This window comes from Jaculus jaculus, chromosome 13, assembly GCF_020740685.1.
Source record: "Jaculus jaculus isolate mJacJac1 chromosome 13, mJacJac1.mat.Y.cur, whole genome shotgun sequence".
Classification (NCBI taxonomy): Eukaryota; Metazoa; Chordata; class Mammalia; order Rodentia; family Dipodidae; genus Jaculus; species Jaculus jaculus.
Window position 1 is genome coordinate 48,269,879 of NC_059114.1, and position 18,860 is coordinate 48,288,738.

At 47.4% G+C, this 18,860-nt stretch overlaps 1 protein-coding gene across 1 annotated transcript in view; it reads left to right on the forward strand.

Annotated features, from left to right (window-relative positions):
• Gfra3 (GDNF family receptor alpha 3) overlaps positions 1-15,659 on the forward strand; it is a 16,364-nt gene extending 705 nt beyond the window's left edge. The window contains exons 2-8 of the mRNA XM_004652460.2: positions 441-734; positions 8,006-8,098; positions 12,159-12,471; positions 13,709-13,812; positions 13,965-14,099; positions 14,650-14,738; positions 14,939-15,659. Of these exons, the coding sequence (XP_004652517.2) occupies positions 441-734; positions 8,006-8,098; positions 12,159-12,471; positions 13,709-13,812; positions 13,965-14,099; positions 14,650-14,738; positions 14,939-15,028 (1,118 nt within the window). The 3' untranslated portion in view covers positions 15,029-15,659. The remainder of the gene's footprint in view (positions 1-440; positions 735-8,005; positions 8,099-12,158; positions 12,472-13,708; positions 13,813-13,964; positions 14,100-14,649; positions 14,739-14,938) is intronic.
• Positions 15,660-18,860: the final 3,201 nt, after the last annotated feature.

The window sequence follows — 18,860 nt, forward strand, 5'->3', positions numbered from 1 at the left end:
ACAGCTATTTATAATTATTATTTCTTTTCTTTTTTCTTTATTTCTTTCTTTCTTTTTTTTTGGAGGTAGGGTTTCACTCTAGCCCAGGCTGACCTGGAATTCACTATGTAGTCTCAGGCTGGCCTCGAACTCAGGATGATCCTCCTACTTCTGCCTCCCAAGTGCTGGGATTAAAGGCGTACACTGCCATGACCTGCTCAGAAAGCTATTTTATTCATTTCTGTATGGGGGGGGTGTATATGGGAGCACCAGGGTATTTTGCCTCTGAGAATAAATACCCATCTGGCTTTTAAAAGTGGGCAGCTGGGGAATTAAACCTGGAGAGGAGAAGACAGGTTTTGCAGCAAAGCGCCTCTAACCACTGAGCCATCTCTCCAGCCCCATCCAGATAGCTTCTTTGACCTCATGTGCATCTTAACCTGGCCTGTCTCTCCCCACAGGAAACTCAGTGCCCACAGAGAGCAGGCTCACCAACAGCTGTATCCAGGCCAAGAAAAAGTGCCAGGCTGACCCCGCTTGCAAGGCTGCCTATCACCACCTGGGATCCTGCACCTCCAGCCCAAGCACCCCATGGCCCTCAGAGGAGGGCATGTCTTCCATGTCTGCAGACTGCCTGGAGGCAGCGCGACAACTCAGGAACAGCTCTCTGATAGGCTGCGCATGCCACCGTCGCATGAAGAACCAAGCTACCTGCCTGCAGATATACTGGACTGTTCACCCTGCGCGCAGCCTTGGTGAGGCCCCGCCCTCGAGTGGGCTAAGCGAAGAAGGTGGCGCCTGGAGGTTGTTTCCTACAAGATGTAAACCAGATGATAGCTTTAAAAAATTTAATTTATTTATTTCTATTGACAACTTCCATAATTGTTAGCAATTCCCTCCCTTCCCCCACTTTCTCCTTTGAAACTCCATTCTCCATCATATCCCCTCCCCATCTCAATCAGTCTCTCTTATTTTGATGTCATCATCTTTTCCTCCTCTTATGATGGTCTTGTGTAGGTAGTATCAGGCACTGTGAGGTCATGGATATCCAGGCCATTTTGTGTCTGGAGGAGCACGTTGTAAGGAGTCCTACCCTTCCTTTGGCTCTTATATTCTTTCTGCCACCTCTTCTGCAATGGACCCTGAGCCTTGGAAGGTGGGATAGAGATATTGCAGTGCTGAGCATTCCTCTGTCACTTCTCAACACCATGGTGCCTTCTGAGTCATCCCAAGGTCACTGCCACCAGATGGTAGCTTTTTTGAAGTAGGGTTTCTCTCTAGCCCAGGCTGACCTGGAATTCACTATGTATTCTTAGGGCAGTCTTGAACGCATGGCAGTCCTCTTGCTTCTGCCTCCTGAGTACTTGGATTAAAGGCATGCACCACCATGCCCATTTTCACTTTTACTTATTTCTTAAAATGTATTTATTTGTGAGAGAGGGGAGGTAGACAGAGAGAGAATTTGAATGTGCACCAGGGTGTGTTATCTGCTGAAAAAGAACTCCCCAGCCCAGGCTGGCCTGGAATTCACTATGTACTCTCAGAGTGGCCTCGAACTCACAGCAATCCTCCTACCTCTGCCTCTCAAGTGTTGGGTTTAAAGGCATGTGCTACCACACCAGGCTTTATTTGAGACAGACAATAAGAGAGAAAAAGTGATTGAGAATGAGCAAATGGGCATGCCAGGGCCTCTAGCCACTGCAAACAAACTCCAAATGCACACACTACCTTGTGTATCTTGCTTATGTGGGACCTGGAGAATTTGACCTGGGTGTCTAGGCTTTGCAGTCAAGTACCCTAACCATTAAACTATAGATAGAAAGAAGGTCCACAGTGATCCTCCTACCTCAGCCTCCCAAGTGCTGGGATTAAAGGTGTGTGCCACCACACTCAGCTGGCATTATTATAATTTTTTAGATTTAATTTAATTTATTCGAGAGAGAGAGATAAAGAAAGAGAGAGAATGGGTGCACCAGGACCTCTAGCCACTGCAGACAAACTCCAGAAGCATGCGCCACCTTGTGCATCTGGCTTACGTGGGTACTGGGGAATCAAACCTGGGTCCTTAGGCTTTGTGGCAAATAGCCTTAACTGCTGAGCCATCTCTCCAGCCCACATTTTTTTTTTTTTTTTGAGTCAAGGTCATATAACATGTGGCTCAGCCTGGCCTTGGACTTGTTACCCTCTTACCTTATCTTCTGGAATACTGAGATCACCTTAGTGTTGAGTGTGGATGTAGTGTCTCTTGATCTAGAAACCTGTAAAGTAAGAAGACGAGCCATCTGCTTTGCACAGACCCTCAGTGTGCCATCAGGGAATGGGACCATGACGACCAGTGCTCAGGAGGAACCGGAGCGCTGCACACACTGATTCACAGCAGTTCTGAAGTCCTGCTCAGCAGAGGCTGCAAGGCCCTGCTCCTCAGCAAAAGGATCAGTTGGCCTACTCACTGTTCTCCAGGGCTGTTGCCCAGTCCTCTAGAAGGTCCTTGCTTTTCCACCATTCTCTTTGGCCACATTTAAAAATAGCATGGGAAGGCTGGAGGGATGGCTTAGCTGTTAAGGCACTAGCCTGCAAAGCTAAAGGATCCAGGTTTGATTCCCCAGGACCCATGTAAGCCAGATTGCACTGGGTGGCACATGTTTCTGGAGTTTGTTTGCAGCAGCTGGAGGCCCTGGTGTGCCCATTCCTTGTTTATTTGCCTCTTTCTCTCTCAAATATAAGTACAAAAAAATTATATATATACATATATATGAAAATGTCATTGGAGGGCTGGAGAGATGGCTTAGCGGTTAAGCGCTTCCCTGTGAAGCCTAAGGACCCTGGTTCGAGGCTTGATTCCCCAGGACCAACGTTAGGCAGATGCACAAGGGGGCACACACGTCCGGAGTTCATTTGCAGCAGCTGGAGGCCCTGGTGCACCCATTCTCTCTCTCTCTCTATATATATATATATAACTGCCTCTTCCTCTCTCTGTTGCTCTCAAATAAATAAATAAACAAAAAAATTTAAAAAAAAAATGTCATTGGAGTGAGGCATAGTGGCACACGCCTTTAATCCCAGCACTCAGGAGGCAGAGGTAGGAGGATTCCCATGAGTTTGAGGCCTCCCTGAGACTACATAGTGAATTCCAGGTCAGCCTGGGCTAGAGTGGAACACTACCTCAACAATCCAAAAACAAAAAAAAGGAAGTTGTAGTCTCCAATGCCATTTCTTTTTTTTTTGGCATTCACAATGTAGTCACAGGCTGGCTTCAAACTCATGGTAATCCTCCTACCTCTGCCTCCCAAGTGCTGAGATTAAAGGCGTATGCCAACACACTCAGCTCTACAATTTCCTTTTGGACTGGGCAACATTTTTAGCCTGTGTCCAGTCTAGCCTGAAGAACATTAGAGCATTTTAAATCTCAAATAGTCATAGTCTCCTTTAATCCAGCCTGATAGCTCTTAACCATACAATCCTCTCAAAACATAGTGGCTGGCCGGGCATGGTGGCACATGCCTTTAATTCCAGCACTCAGGAGGCAGAGTTAGGAGATCGCCATGAGTTCCAGGTCAGCCTGAGCTAGAATGAGACCCTACCTCAACCCCCTCCCCCACACCAAATGGGTTTTTTTTTTTTTTTTTTTTATGAGGAAGGGTTTCACTTTATTTAGCCCAGGCTAAGCTGGACCTCACACAGTGGCCTCAGGCTGGCCTCTAAGTCACAGAGATGCTCCTACCTTAGCTGGTATTAAAGGTGCACACCACCACACCCAACCACAATTGCCTTTTATATCTTTGATTTCTGTCATCTTGGGGGCCAGTAGCTTTTCTTACAACTTAAGACAAGGCATTCTTTCTAGACTAACTAGAAGCTCCTTGCCCTTGTCAGGCCTCTGTGGGATAGGCACTACTGCAGGCTTTTTAGTTCCAGGACATTTGTCCACCAGGCACTATGTACCGCATACCTTCCTAATCAATTGTCAGATCGCTCCACAAGCCAAATACTTGACTTGCTTTTTTCCCCCAAGGCTGAGTTATAATCAACCTTACCACTTAGCATTTTTCTGTTTTATCTTTTCCATCTAAATATGAGAGATAAGCCAGGCATGGTGGTGCATGCCTTTAATCCCGCTTGGGAGGCAGGGGTAGGAGGATAGCCTTGAGTTCGAGGCCACCCTGAGGACATAAAGTGAATTCCAGGTCAGCCTGGAATAAGCTAGAGCAAGACCCTACCTCAGAAAAAAAAAACCCAAACCAAATAAATAGATATGAGAGATAATTACATCTCTTAACCCTGAAAATCCTGGAATTTATGGATTGCTGAAGTTTTTTCATTTCCTCCCTACTTTCCAACTGGCTTATTATTATTATCATCATCATCATTGTTTTTTTTTTAGTTTTCGAGGTAGGGTCTCTCGCTAGCCCAGGCTGATCTGGAACTCACTTTGTAGTACCAGGCTGGCCTTGAGTTCACAGCAATTCTCTTACCTCCTGAGTGCTGGGGTTAAAGAAGTGTATCACCACTCCTGGCTTTTTTTTTTTCCCTAGAGATAGGATCTCACCCTAGCCCAGGCTGACCTGTAATTCACTATGTAATCTCAGGGTGGCTTCAAACTCACAGTGATCCTCCTACCTCTGCCTCCCCAGTGCTGGATCAAAGGTGCGCCACCACATCCAGCTTTTTTTTTTTTTTTTTTTTTTTTTAATAAGCACTGTTAAGAGAGAGAAAGATGCAGATAGATAGATAGAAAGAATGAATAGGCATGCTAGGGCCTTCAGCCACTGCAAACGAACTCCAGACACATGCACCACCTTGTGCATCTGGCTTATGTGGGTCCTTGGGAATAGAACCTAGGTCCTTTGGCTTTGCAGGCAAGTGTCTGAACTGCTAAGCCATCTCTCCAGCATTTTTTTTTTTTTTTTTTTTTTGGTTTTAGAGAGGATGTTTCCTTTGTTGCCCGTGCTGTTCACAAACTCCTGGGCTTAAGTGATCCTCCTGCTTTAGCTTCCCAAATGGCTGGGATTACAGGCACACACTACCATGCCACTCCAAACTGACCCACTCTCAGACTAGTCCAGGCTGACCTGGAGTTCACTATGTAGTCTCAGGGTGGCCCTGAACTCACAGTGATCCACCTACCTCTGCCTCCTGAGCACTGGGATTAAAGGCGCGCGCCACCATGCCTGGCTGAAACTGACCCATTCTTTTCTGTGATCATCTTTCTTACAGTGCTTTTCCAAACACCACCGGTAGTAACCTGCTGCTCAGCATCTTCCCCATAGAGCACAAGCCCACTCAGCAGATACCATCTTTCTATGCATGCGGGCAAAAAATTACCAAATCCTTTGCCATTGTACAACGAGGAACTGCCATTTTTTCCAGTCTCCAGTAATAACTTCTTTACCACTCACTGCTTAGTCACAAAACAATGCCACACATTTTGGATTTTTTTTGTTGCTCTAGCAATCTACTTCTAGACAATAGTTGCATTTTTTAAAATTTCCCTCGTAGTTGAATTTTTTTTTTTATTTCCTTCATAGTTGAATATTTTTTTTTTTTTCTCTCTCTCTCTCTTGGTGCTAGGGTTCTAACCCAGGGCCTTGCCTACATTATGCAAGCTGTCTACACTCGGCTATACCCCCAGCCCTCCCAACTTAATTTAATTTTATTTATTTTATTTGCAAGGAGGGGGGGAGGGAGAGAGGGAGAGAATGGGTATGCCAGGGCCTCTTGCTTCTGCAAATGAACTCCAGATGCGTGTATCACTTTGTGCATCTGGCCTTATGTGGGTACTGGGGAATCAAACCCAGGTTATCGAGCTTTGCAAGCAAGCACCTTAACCACTGAGCCATCTCTACAGCCTTTTTTTTTTTTTTTTTCAGACAGGGTCTCGCTCTAGCCCAGGCTGACCTGGAATTCACTGTGTACTCTCTGGCTGGTCTTGAACTCATAGCAATCCTCCTACCTCTCTTTTGCAAGTGCTGGGATGAAAGGCATGTGCCATTGTGCCCAGTCAGCCCTATTTTTTTAATTTAATTTTTTTTTTTATTTATATGAGAGAGAGAGAATGCCAGGGCTTCCTGCAAACAAACTCCAGGCACATGTGCCCCTTTGTGCATCTGGCTTATGTGGGCACTGGGGAATGGATCCTGAGCCATTAGGCTTTGCAAGCAAGTGCCTTTAACCACTGAATCATCTCCCCAGCCCCCAACTTATTTTAACTAAGAATTTGCTAGGTTAAGCCACAGTTACATACAACCTTACTCCCAAATCTCTGGCTTTTAACAAGAAAAATTTGTTTGTTGCTTCTGTTACACAACTGCTACATTCTTCAGAGAGTTGGTCTGGGACTACTAATGTTCCTTCCCAACAACATGTGAAAATAAGTCTCCTTGACTGAACGTGTACTCACAGACAACGTCTGTTCTTAGAAACAGAGGTTCTGGAATTGGTCTGGATTTTACATCCCAGATCTACTTCTCCCCCTCCTCTTCCCCTTCTTCCTTCTCCTCCTCTTCTTCCTCTTCCTCCTTCTTCTTCAAGGTAGGCTTTCACTCTATCCCAGGCTGACCTGGAAGTCACTATGAAGTCTCAGGGTGGACTCAAACTCTTGACGATCCTCCTATCTCTGAGGGCTGGGATTAAAGACATGCACCACCATGCCAGGCTCCAGTTCTACTTTTTTTACTTCTTTAGTTTTTCATTTATTTATTTGAGAGAGAGAGAAGAAGAAGAGAGGAAGAGGCAGATAGAGAATGGGCACACCAGGGTCTCCAGCCACTGCAAACGAACTGCAGACGTGTGGGCCCCCTTGTGCATCTGACTGACATGGGTCCTTTGGCTTTGCAGGAAAACGTCTTAGCCGCTAAGCCATCTCTCCAACCCTTTCTTTTTTTCCTTTCTTTTTTTTTTTTTTTTGTTTGTTTTTCAAGGTAGGGTCTCACTCTGGTCCAGGCTGACCTGGAATTAACTCTGTAGTCTCAGGGTGGCCTTGAACTCACGGTGATCCTCCTACCTCTGCCTCCCGAGTGCTGGGATTAAAGGCGTGCGCCACCACACCCAGTGTCTCCTTTCTTTTTTGAGGTAGGTCTCACTCTAGCCCAGGCTAACCTGGAATTCGCCACTATGTAGTCTCAAGGTGGCCTTTAGCTCACAGCGCTCCTTCAACCTCTGCTTCCCAAGTGCTGGGATTAAAGGCGTGCGCCACCACGGCCAGCCTTCACTTCTTATTAGCTTGTGTGAACCTGAGCAAGTTGCTTAACCTCTCATCCTTAGTTGCTTCTTACCTACCCAAAGGCTTCTTGGGAGAAGAAATGAAATTGTATGCTTATTTATTTAAGAGAGACACACAGAGAAAGAATGCGTGCACCAGGGACTCTAGTCACTGCAAATGAACTCCAGATGCATGCACCACTTCGTACATCTGGCTTACTGGCTTACATGGGTACTGGAGAATTGAACCTGTGTTCCCTAGGCTTTGCAAGTGCCTTAACCACTAAGCTATCTCTTCATCCTGAGATTGTGTGGTATATAATCTTATTCCATAGGCCCAGAATACAATGTGTTTAAATTTTTTTGTTTTATGTTTATTTATTTGAAAGTGACAGACAGAGAAAGAGGCAGAGAGAGAGAGAGAATGGGCACGCCAGGGCCTCCAGCCACTACAAACGAACTCCAGACGCATGTGCCCCCTTGTGCATCTGGCTAACGTGGGTCCTGGAGAATCGAGCCTCTAACCGGGGTCCTTAGGCTTCACAGGCAAGCGCTTAACTGCTAAGCCATCTCTCCAGCCCACAATGTGTTTAATAAATACTATTTGGTAGCTCTTATTATTCCTGACCACTTGTTCACTGGGCCCAACCTGCAGCTTCATGCCTCTGCATTCTTGTTTCTGCACAGCTTGCAGCTAGCTAGGTGAGAACCTGTGCCTTTTCCTGTGCTCCGCAGGGCTTTGAGGTCTCACCCAGCAGCCTCAGCCCTCCCGGCTCCCCTCCACACATCCCTGTCCTCGGCATTCACATGCTGCCTGCCTTGTTCCTAGGTGACTACGAGTTGGACGTCTCCCCCTATGAAGACACAGTGACCAGCAAGCCTTGGAAAGTGAATCTCAGCAAGCTGAACATGCTTAAACCAGGTGTGAAGGGAGGGCAAGCCGAGGCTAGGGAAAGGGGGGCTGGGGCCAGGTTATGAGGAAGGGGTGGCCGAGGGGAGAACAGCTGGGGGGCTTTTGGGGGAAGATGTTCTATCATGCTACTGTGTCAAGATGGAAGTCTGAGCTGTGGTGGATGACCAGCTCTCACAGACGTTGTAAAACAACAACAGTCATTAGGAAGCTTCCAAACAGGGCCCATTAGGGCCCTTTGGTCCCCAGGAAGGGCATGGTGGGAATGGCAGTAGCCTCAGGAAAAATAAAAGTACTGAAATGGAGTAGTTTAAGACCGCCAGGAAAGTGGCTTTTTCATCCCTAAAGACTAGAAAATTGCTGTTTTCAACTATTCTAATGGGATGGGCGAGGTGTTAGGCAGAGAAAACAGTGAGAGTCTGACTTCCCACAAGGGTGACTCGGTGGGAGACATCAGGCCAGCAAGGAAAGACTATGATGTACATTTTTTTCTTCAGAAAGCAAGGCTGTAAATTAATTGACAAATAATACACACACATGCATAGCTGGACATGGTGGCAACATACCTGCAATCCTAGCACTTGAGAGGTAGAGGCAGGAGAATTAGGAGTTCAAGGTCATCCTCACGTTCAAATAGCAGTGAGGTCAAAGCCAGCCAGCTTGGGACTTGAGATTCTGTCTCAAAAAATCCAAACGAGGGCCAGGCATGGTGGTACATGCCTTTAACCACTAAGTCCTCTCCCCAAAGCCCTATGTATGCTTTATTTTTTAAAATTTTTTTAGTGTTTTGAGGTAGTGCCTCACTCTAATCCAGGCTGATCTGGAATTCACTATGTAGTCTCAGGGTGCCTCGAACTGAAGGCGATCCTCCTATCTCTGCCTCCCGGGTGCTGGGATTAAAGTTGTGGGCCACCACACCTGGATCCTGTGTATACTTTTGTTGTTATTTTTCATTTTTTTTGTTGTTATTTTGTTTTGTTTTTATTGAGGTAGTTTCTCACTCTAGCCCAGGCTAACCTATTCACTATGCAGCCCAGGATACAATATGTTTTGAGAAAGAAGCAAGCTTTGTTGTACGGTCAGTTCTATTTTTTTTCCCCTTTCTTTTTGCCTTTTGAGGCAGGGCCTCATTGGCTGTCCTTGAACTTAATCTTATCTCAACCTCCTGAGTACTGGGATGAATCCAGCCACAATATCTGGCTAGTTCTGTGTTTCTGTTTCCCTTTCTTCCTTCCTTCCTTTCTTCTTTCCTTCCTTTCTCCCTCCTTCCCTTCCTCCCTCTTTCTCTCTTTCTTTCCTCCTTCCTTCCTTCCTTCCTTCCTTCCTTCCTTCCTTCCTTCCTTCCTTCCTTCCTTCCTTCCTTCCTCTCTCTCTCTCTCTCTCTCTCTCTCTCTCTTTCTTTCTTCTTTCTTTGTCTTGTGTGTGGGGTGGATGGGGGACGTGCATGTATGGGCTCACGCAGCATCCCACACACTTGCCTGCAGGGACCCGAGTGGTATGTTTGGCGTCCTGCTCCATTACTTTTCTACTCCTGGTTTCATTTGAGCCAGGGCCTCTTTTTTTTCAAAGTGGGGGTCTTGCTGTAGCCCAGGGTGATGTGGAATTAACTATGTAGTCTAAGGGTGGCCTTGAATTCATGATGATCCTCCTACCTCTGCCTCCTGAGTGCTGGGATTAAAGGCGTGCGCCACCATGCTTGACTTTTAAAAAAAATTATTTGCAAGCCGGGCATGGTGGCACACGCCTTTAATCCCAGCACTTGGGAGGTAGAGGTAGGAGGATTGCCGTGAGTTTGAGGCCACCCTGTGACTCCATAGTGAATTCCAGGTCAGCCTGGGCTAGAGTGAGACCCTACCTCAAAAAAAAAAAAAAAAAAAAATTTGCAAGCAGAGAGAAAGGGAGAAAGAATATGAGAATGGACACTGGGCCTCTTGCCACTGGGACTGAATTCCACATGCATATACCACTTTGTGCACCTGGCTTTACATGGGTATTTAGGAATTGAACCTTGGGGCCATCAGGCTTTGCAAGCAAGTGTCTTTAACTGCTGAACCACCTCTCCAGTCCCTTACCCACCCCAAAGATAGGATTTCACTAGCCCAGGCTGATCTGAAATTCACTCTGTAGTCTCAGGGTGGCCTCAAACTCATAGTGGTCCTCCTGCCTCCTACAACACTTCACTTTGTCAGTTCATCTTCAGCTACATAGAGACATATAAGCCAGCCTGGGATACAAGAGTCTCTGTCTCAAAAACAAAACAAACCAAAAACGGAACCAAACCAAAACAAACAAAAGAAAACCCACTACCAATATACACACAAAAACTAAATAGAGGAATGGTGGTGCATGCCTTTAATCCCAGCACTCAAGAGGCAGAAGTTGGAGGATTGCCATGAGTTTGAGGCCACCCAGAGACAGCATAGTGAATTCTAGGTCAGCCTTGGCTGGAGTGAGATCCTACCTCGAAAAACAAAAAACAAACAAACAAACAAAAAAAGAATAGAATGAGAATAGGGCTGGCGAGTGTGGTTTGAGTTGCTGTACAAAGAACCTGACCAAAAACAATTTGTGGGAGGTAAGGGTTTATTTTGGCTTATAGACTCAAGGGGAATCTTCATGGGGGCAGGAGGAAATGATGGCATGAGCAGAGGGCGGACATTACTTTCTGGCCAGTATCAGATGGACAGCGGTAGCAGGAGAGTGTACTAAACACTGGCAAGGGGAAGCTGGATAGAATACACATGAGCCTGCTCCCAACAATACTGCCTCCAGGAGGATTCAATTCTCAAATTGCTACCAGCTGGGGACCTAGCATTCGAAACACATAAATTTATGGGGGCCACTTGAACCAGCCACTACACGGTGCTTGCCTGCAAAGCCCAATAAGCTGAGTTCAGTTCTCCAGGACCCACATAAAGCCAGATGCACAAAGTGGCACAAGCAGCTGGAGTTTGCTTGCAGTGGTATGAGGCCCTGATGCACCCATTCTCTCGCTGTCTCTGTCTATTTCTCTCTGCTTGTAAATTAATTTAAAAAATTTGAAAAAAAAAGATCAGAATAGGAGGATGGAGAGATGGTTCAGTGGTTAAGGTGCTTGCCTGAAAAGCCTAACAACCTGAGTTCAATTCCCTAGTACTTATGTAAAGCCAGATGCCTAAAGGGGTGCATGCATCTGGAGTTCATTGGCAGCAGCTAGAGACCCTGGTGCACCCACCCTTTCTCTCTCTCTCCTTGTGCACGCACGCACGCACACACACTACACACACACATATATATGAACAGTCAGGGCATGGTGGCACATGCCTTTAATCCTGCAGTTGGGAGGCAAAGGTAGGAGGATAGCTGTGAGTTCAAGGCCATCCTGAGACTACGTAGTGAATTCCAGGTTAGTCTGGGCTAGAGTGAGACCCTACATTGAGAAAGACTGAACGAACAAGCAAAACAGACAGGTACAAATCTAACCTAAATAGAATTCAGTTGCATCTGTTTTGAACAGTTCATAAAGTGCTCTGGGATGTTACAGAGCCTCTCAGTTTTTTTTTTAAATATTTTTTATTTTATTTATTTATTTGACAGAAAGAGGGGGAGAGAGAGAGAAAATGGGTGCTCCAGGGCGTCCAGCCACTGCAAACGAACTCCAGATGCATACACCCTCTTGTGCATCTGGCTAACGTGGGTCCTGGGGAATCGAACCTGGGTCCTTTTTGGCTTTGCAATCAAATACCTTAACCTCTAAGCCATCCCCTCAGCCCAGAGCCTCTCAGATTTAATTTCCACCATCAGCTCTCACTGCACAGGAGGGAGGTAAGGGTTTTGTGTATTTGAGCTTTCTGGTTTCTAAAACGGGTATTAGATGCTAATGGTAACTTTACCTTGTCAAGGTGAGAAATAGGACAGGAAAGGCTTCGGGAACCAAATATAGTTTGTGGGTAGAAAGCCATGGATTAGGAATTGACTTCGTTAAAGACACTCCTCCCTTTCCTACCGCCTCCACATCTTCCTTGTCAAATCAGCGTTCCGCAGGGATCGGCGGGGAGACAGCCTGATCATCTGTGTCCCCTTCCGCCCGCAGACGCCGACCTCTGCCTCAAGTTTGCTACGCTGTGTACTCTCAACGACAAGTGTGACCAGCTGCGCAAAGCCTTCGGGAAGGCCTGCTCCGAGACGCACTGCCAGCGCCGCGCCTGCCTCGCGCAGCTGCGCGCCTTCTTCGAGAAGGCGGCGGAGCCGCAGGCGCAGGGCCTGCTGCTGTGCCCGTGCGCGCCCACCGATGCCAGCTGTGGGGAGCGCAGGCGCAACACCATCGCGCCCAGCTGCGCGCTGCCACCCGTGACTCCCAACTGCCTGGACCTGCGGAGGCTCTGCCACACCGACCCGCTGTGCAGGTGTCCTGAGATGCGGGCAGGGGTGTGGCACGCCTCTACATCTGGGTTTGGCCACCGTTCTGTGCCACTGGGTCTGACCCCGCCCCCAGGAAGCTATGGACCCCCCCCCCCCCCCCCGGCTGCTGTGTCTTGGGGTTACAAGCAGATACCACCGCTCTTGATCATGAAACTTCTTTTGTTTTGGTTTTTCCAGGCAGGGTCTCACTCTAGCTCAGGCTGACTTGGAATGTACTATGTAGTCTCAGGGTGGCCTTGAACTCTCAATGCTGCGTTTAGCTTTTTAAGGTAGGGTTTCACTCTACCCCAGGCTGACCTGGAATCCACTATGTAGTCTCAGGCTAGCCTCAGACTCATAGCTATCCTCCTACCTCTGCCTACTGAATGCTGGGATTAAAGGCGTGTGCCACTACACTTGGCATCCAGCCCTATCTACTTTTTAAAAAAATATCATTTATTTATTTGAGACACAGAGAGGCAGATAGATAGAGAGAATGGGCACACCAGGGCCTCTACCCACTGCAAATGAACTCCAGATGAATGCACCACCTTGTGCATCTGGCTTGCATGGAATCAAAGCTGAGTCCTTAGGCTTCAGAGACAAGCCCCTTAGCCACTAAGCCACCAGACCAGCCTGAAACTTTTTCTTTATATATATATATATTTTTTTAATTTTTTTTGTTCATTTTTTATTTATTTATTTGAGAACGACAGACATAGAGAGAAAGACAGATAGAGGGAGAGAGAGAGAATGGGCGCACCAGGGCCTCCAGCCACTGCAAACGAACTCCAGACGCATGCGCCCCCTTGTGCATCTGGCTAACGTGGGACCTGGGGAATCGAGCCTCGAACCGGGGTCCTTAGGCTTCACAGGCAAGCACTTAACCACTAAGCCATCTCTCCAGCCCGAAACTTTTTCTTTAAAGCAGAGGATTTAATTTAAATTTTATTTATTTGACAGAAAGAGAGAGAGAGAATGAATATGAATGGGCACACCAGGGCCTTCAGCCATTGTAAATGAACTCCATGGAGACACATGTACTACCTTGTGTCCCCAGCTTACATGGGTACTGGGGAATCAAACCTGGGTCCTCTGGCTTCGCAGGTCAAAACTTATTCTTTATAGACAATTCCTTGTATCGTCCAGGAGTTGGCATGAAGATGGGCATGCCAAGCCAGAGGACAGTGATGGCAGAGGCCAAGCCCTCCTTGGAGACTCTTGACATTTTCATTCTTCCAGATCCCGCCTGGTGGATTTCCAGACCCACTGTCATCCTGTGGGCATCCAAGGAACTTGTGCCACAGAGCAGTCCAGATGTCTGCGGGCATACCTGGGGCTGATTGGTGAGGCTGGGGCACGTGTAGGGAGCCCATAGGTAGGTTCAGCCCTGAGGCGGAGCCTGCTCTGGAGACTGACACTAGGAGCCCGGTCCTGGGATGGGTGTCAAAAGAGTTAGGAGCAGTCCTAACCGCCTGTGCCCCTCTTCATCTAACAGGGACTGCCATGACCCCAAACTTCATCAGCAGGGTCAATGCCAGTGTTGCCTTAAGCTGCACCTGCCGAGGCAGTGGCAACATGCAGGAGGAATGTGAGCAGCTGGAAAAGTCCTTCTCTCAGAACTCCTGCCTCAGTGAGTTTTCTCCTGTCACTCCCCGCCCCTGCGGCAGGTCAGCCACAGCTGGGGGAGGGAAGGGGTCCGTTGTGTGGTCCAGATGCTGGTCTCACCCATCTGTGTAGACAGAACTCTCCCTCCCCCCCCGCCCCCCCTTGGTTTTTCGAGGTAGGGTCTCACTCTAGCCCAGGCTGATCTGAAATTTACTCTGTAGTCTCAAGGTGGCCTCGAACTCACGGTGATCCTCCTACCCCTGCCTCCCGAGTGCTGGGATTAAAGGCGTGCGCCACCGTGCCGGGCTGCAACAACTCTCTTCTTAGCATAGCCTTCCATCCCTCCAACCTGGGCTTTTCTTCCTTCTCCCACTCCATGAGTGACCCTACACTGCCTATTCAACCTGTCTGGACCCCAAGGACATAACCATCTTGGGGAACTAGCAAGCAGAATGAGCCAGTGTCCATGCTCACCTGCCCCCCCCCACCCCCGCAGCCCGTCATCCTCTCTCTCAGGAGTCTTAGAACTCTGTTACCACCCTGCCCTTCCAATCTACCTTTTCTCTTCTGCTCAGAGGAAGCCATTGCAGCTAAGATGCGTTTCCACAGCCAGCTCTTCTCCCAGGACTCGCCAGACACTACCTTTTCTGTGATGCCACAACAGGTAGGGCTTCATGTCTCCAACTGTTGCCGCACCAGCTGGAAACAACAACAAAACAAAAAGACGACAAAGGGATAAGGGACTGGGAGGGTGGCCACAAATGGACATCTCGGAGGAAGGGGATGGGCTCGAGTGAGGCTGAGGTGGTGAAAGGGATAACAATGGCCCTCCAAGCTGACTGTTCCATTTTTTTCCCCTCACAGAATAAAAACCCTGCTGTGTGGCCACAGCCCAGGCTACCTTTTCTTTCCTTTTGCACATTTACCTTGCTTCTACTTCAGACCCTCTGGTAGCTGGCCTGCCCCAGGGTCCTCCTTCCTGCGCATCACACCCAGACTGACTTGCGTCCTGTGAGGGTGAGAAACGATAGCATCCAGAAGGGAGCGCGGTGTGCGTGCACCCCAGCCTCCGTCACCACGCACCTCACCTGGCCCATCCACGATGCTCCAGATGAGGCCATAGTAGAAGCGAGGAGCTGTGGCCACCAGATCCTGATTAGCTAGTTCTCCTTCCCTCCTGTCTTACCTCTGCTTCTTAGGCTGCCTCTCCCCAGGATTTGGTGACCACAGTATAACCCTATCTTCGGTGGTGACTGGCTTCTTCCTCCTTCCTCTGCCTGTCCACCAGGATCACCGAGAGTCTGACAAGTCAATCACTTCCTATTGCATTCTCCAGGTAGTCAGGGCAGGGAGTTCTGGAGCAACCCAGCAAGATATTCTCCTTATGAGGAAGGCTGGAGCTCCTATCCCCTCATCCCCTCCTCTGGATGGAGGAGGGGAATGGCTGCCTGCACTACTGTGCTCCTGGGATCCTGAACATTTGGTCATCAAGAGCTGAATGAAGCCTTTGGGCCTTGCTTTATTACTGCTACCATCCCCAAGTTCCCCTAGCCCCTTGGATCATGATTAAACATTTTGACCAATACTTTGCTTGTTTCTCATTTTATTTATTTATTTTTAAAATATTTTATTTTGGGGCTGGAGAGATAGCTTAGTGGTTAAGGCACTTGCCTGTGAAACCTAAGGTCCTAGGTTCAATTCGCCAGTATGCACATTAAGCCAGATGCACAAGGTGGTGCATGTGTCTGAATTTGTTTGCAGTGGCTAGAGGCCCTGGCATGTCCATTTTCTCTCTCTCTCTTAAATAAATAACTTATATTTATTTTTATTTATTTATTTGAGAGAGAAAGAGGTAGGTTATGGGGAACTGAGCCTGGATCCTTGGGCTTTGTGAGCAAGCACATTAACCGCTAAGCCATCCCTCCAGTCCATTATTTTTTAAAGACATTTTATTTTTTTCCTCAGTTTGGAGGTGGTATAGCACTGTGCCCAGTTTATGTGGTTCTGGTGTTTGAACCTAGGGCTTCATGCATGATAGGCCAGCATTCTACCAAGTGAGCTAAATTACTAGCCCCCCACTTTCTTTGTGAATCTGGCTTTATGTGAGTACTGGGGAATCAAACCCAGGTTGGGAAGCTTTGCCATAAGTACCTTTAATCGCCAAGCCATCTCTCCAGCCCCCCATTGTCTTAAATTGTAAATATATGCAAATTAGCTGGGATGTTACAGCCGCAAGAGCACCAACTAGATGATGAAGAGACACAGCAACGCTGCCACACACTCACTGCTCTATGACTTCAAGCAAGTCTCTCAATCTCTGTTTTCTTGCTAGAGTTGGAAGAAAAATAGCCCAAGTGAGGCAACAGACATGATATTCATCCCAGCTCTGGTTTTGGGATACTGCCTGGAATCTGCCACCACAGCTGAGAAGTGAGCCTTTAGTTAACCAGAGCATTTACTGAGTACCTACCTGCTTGTGTGATCAGTCTGCTTAGATCCTAAGAGGCTCAGAGGAAAGCAGAGGCTGGTCCTTAGTCTTGGGGAATGTAACCTATTGGAACAAGGAAACACCAATGTAAAGCAGCTGGGTATTTGTTTATTACTTTGTTCACTCTTTCAATAAGCATCTGATGAAACCTGGCCTACGAGATACTGTGCTGGACAGAGGAGGTTCCCAGATGATAAGACTCAGATCCTAGTCTCAAATACCAGACCTATATGGTACAGAAATCAATAAAGGTAACACAGACCAGACGTGGTGGCGCACACCTTTAATCTTAGCACTCGGGAGGCAGAGGTAGGAGGAGCACTGTGAGCTCAAGGCCATCCTGAGACTAATTCCAGATCAACCTGAACTAGAGTGAGAAACTACATAAAAAAAACCCCAAAAAACCAAAATTGTTAACCTCTTTCTGAGACAGTCCCTAGCCCTAACCTACCAGTTCTTTTCTTTCCATGCTTTCTTCCCCAGGCTTTCCATGTGGGATCTCGAGCCACACTGGTGCTCTACTTCCCTCAAATATAATAATTTAACAATTAAAAAAAAACAAAAATAAAAATAAATAATTATAGCAACCCTTATTGCCTGGAGAGATGGCTTAGCAGTTAAGGCGCTGTTGGGCCTTTCAAGGCCTGGGTGGGAGGCTTTGTGGAACTTCTTGAGCCTAGCTAAAGTTTGGTGATTTGCCTCTGGCCAGCTATGACTCAGCAAGACGCCTAATGGCTTCTGGCCTGCTACTTCCATGTAGGAGTTGGAATTCCTGTTTGGGACCAATCATCTCAAAGGTCATGGTTTACTATTGCCTCCTCCCCCTCCTAAAATCTCCACCCTCATTTTCAACATTATATAAGTAACTGCTTGTAACAATAAAGCGAGTTCCTGCTTGGAGGAGACTCCCGGCTCAGTGGTTTTGTTCCTGATGGAAGACACCCACCCTCCTCTTCAACCCGGTAGGAGGAACCAGCAGGCCTGGTCCTCCCTCAGCACTACCTGCCCAGGGAGCCCAGCGTCTGGCGCCCAACGTGGGGCTTGAACCCACAACCCTGAGATTAAGTCTCATTCTCTACTGACTGAGTTAGCCAGGACTTGAGAGGAACCAGCGGGCCTGGTCCTCCCTCAGCACTACCTGCCCGGGGAGTCCAGCAAGCCAGATGCACAAGGGGGCACATGCATCTGGAGTTCATTTGCAGAGGCTGGATTCTCTCTCTCTCTCTCTCTCTCTGCCTCTTTCTCTTCTCTGTTGCTCACAAATAAATAAAGAAAATGAACAAAAAAATAAATAAAGAAAGAACATTTACTCCACTAAGTTTGAACATCTGAAAGAAATGGATGATTTCCTTGATTTATATGACTTACCTAAATTAAGTCAAGATGAGATTAACCACTTAAATAGACCTACAACAAGTATGGAGATACAAGCAGTTATCAAAAATTTCCCAACTAGATACCTTCCAGTGAGTTGTTGGCCAGGGAGGTCCCTGATGCCCCCAAAACATTATAGGCCAACTGGGCGTGGTGGTGCACGCCTTTAATCCCAGCACTCAGGAGGCAGAGGTAGGATTGCCATAAGTTCAAGCCACCCTGAGATGACAGAGTTAATTCCAGGTCAGCCTGGACCAGAGTGAGACCCTACCTCAAAAAACCAAAAAAAAAACAAACAAAAAAAAAAACCCACAAAGCAACAACAACAAAAAACATTATAGGCCATTGAAAAGGCCCTTGGTTTCCCACCAGGAATAAATGGCAAGACCCTATTGCTGAAGACTCCACATACTGCAAGGCCACTGAGAAATCCTGCTGGAACTGAGCTGAAAACCTCCTCCATGTAGACCAGCTGACAGAAAGCTGGAAGAAGCCATTCTGCATGCAGGTCCATGGGACACAGAGAAATCACCAGTGAAGATACTCAACAGTGGACACTGCAAGTCTGAAATTTGGCCAGCCAGGCCAAATGAGCCAAGGGGTGCAATAGTGGCATGTCTGTCATGGTGGAAACCAACTGCCCTCTAATTAGACTGGAGGCCCACTCCATGGGACGGAATACATCCCTGATACTGAAAAGTTAAAAAACAGGGGTAGTCATGAGCCCTGGGGGTGTAACGTCAGCTGCTGTCTGGCTAAATGTATATACTATGCTCATCAAACTGCCCAGTAAGCATTCCTCTTAATGTTCATACCCATATATTAAAGCTACTCTTACTTTTGGTAGATAATCTTCTTTTTTTCAGATGGCAGTGACCTTGGGATGACTCAGAAGGCATCATGGTACTAGAAAGAATTGACAGG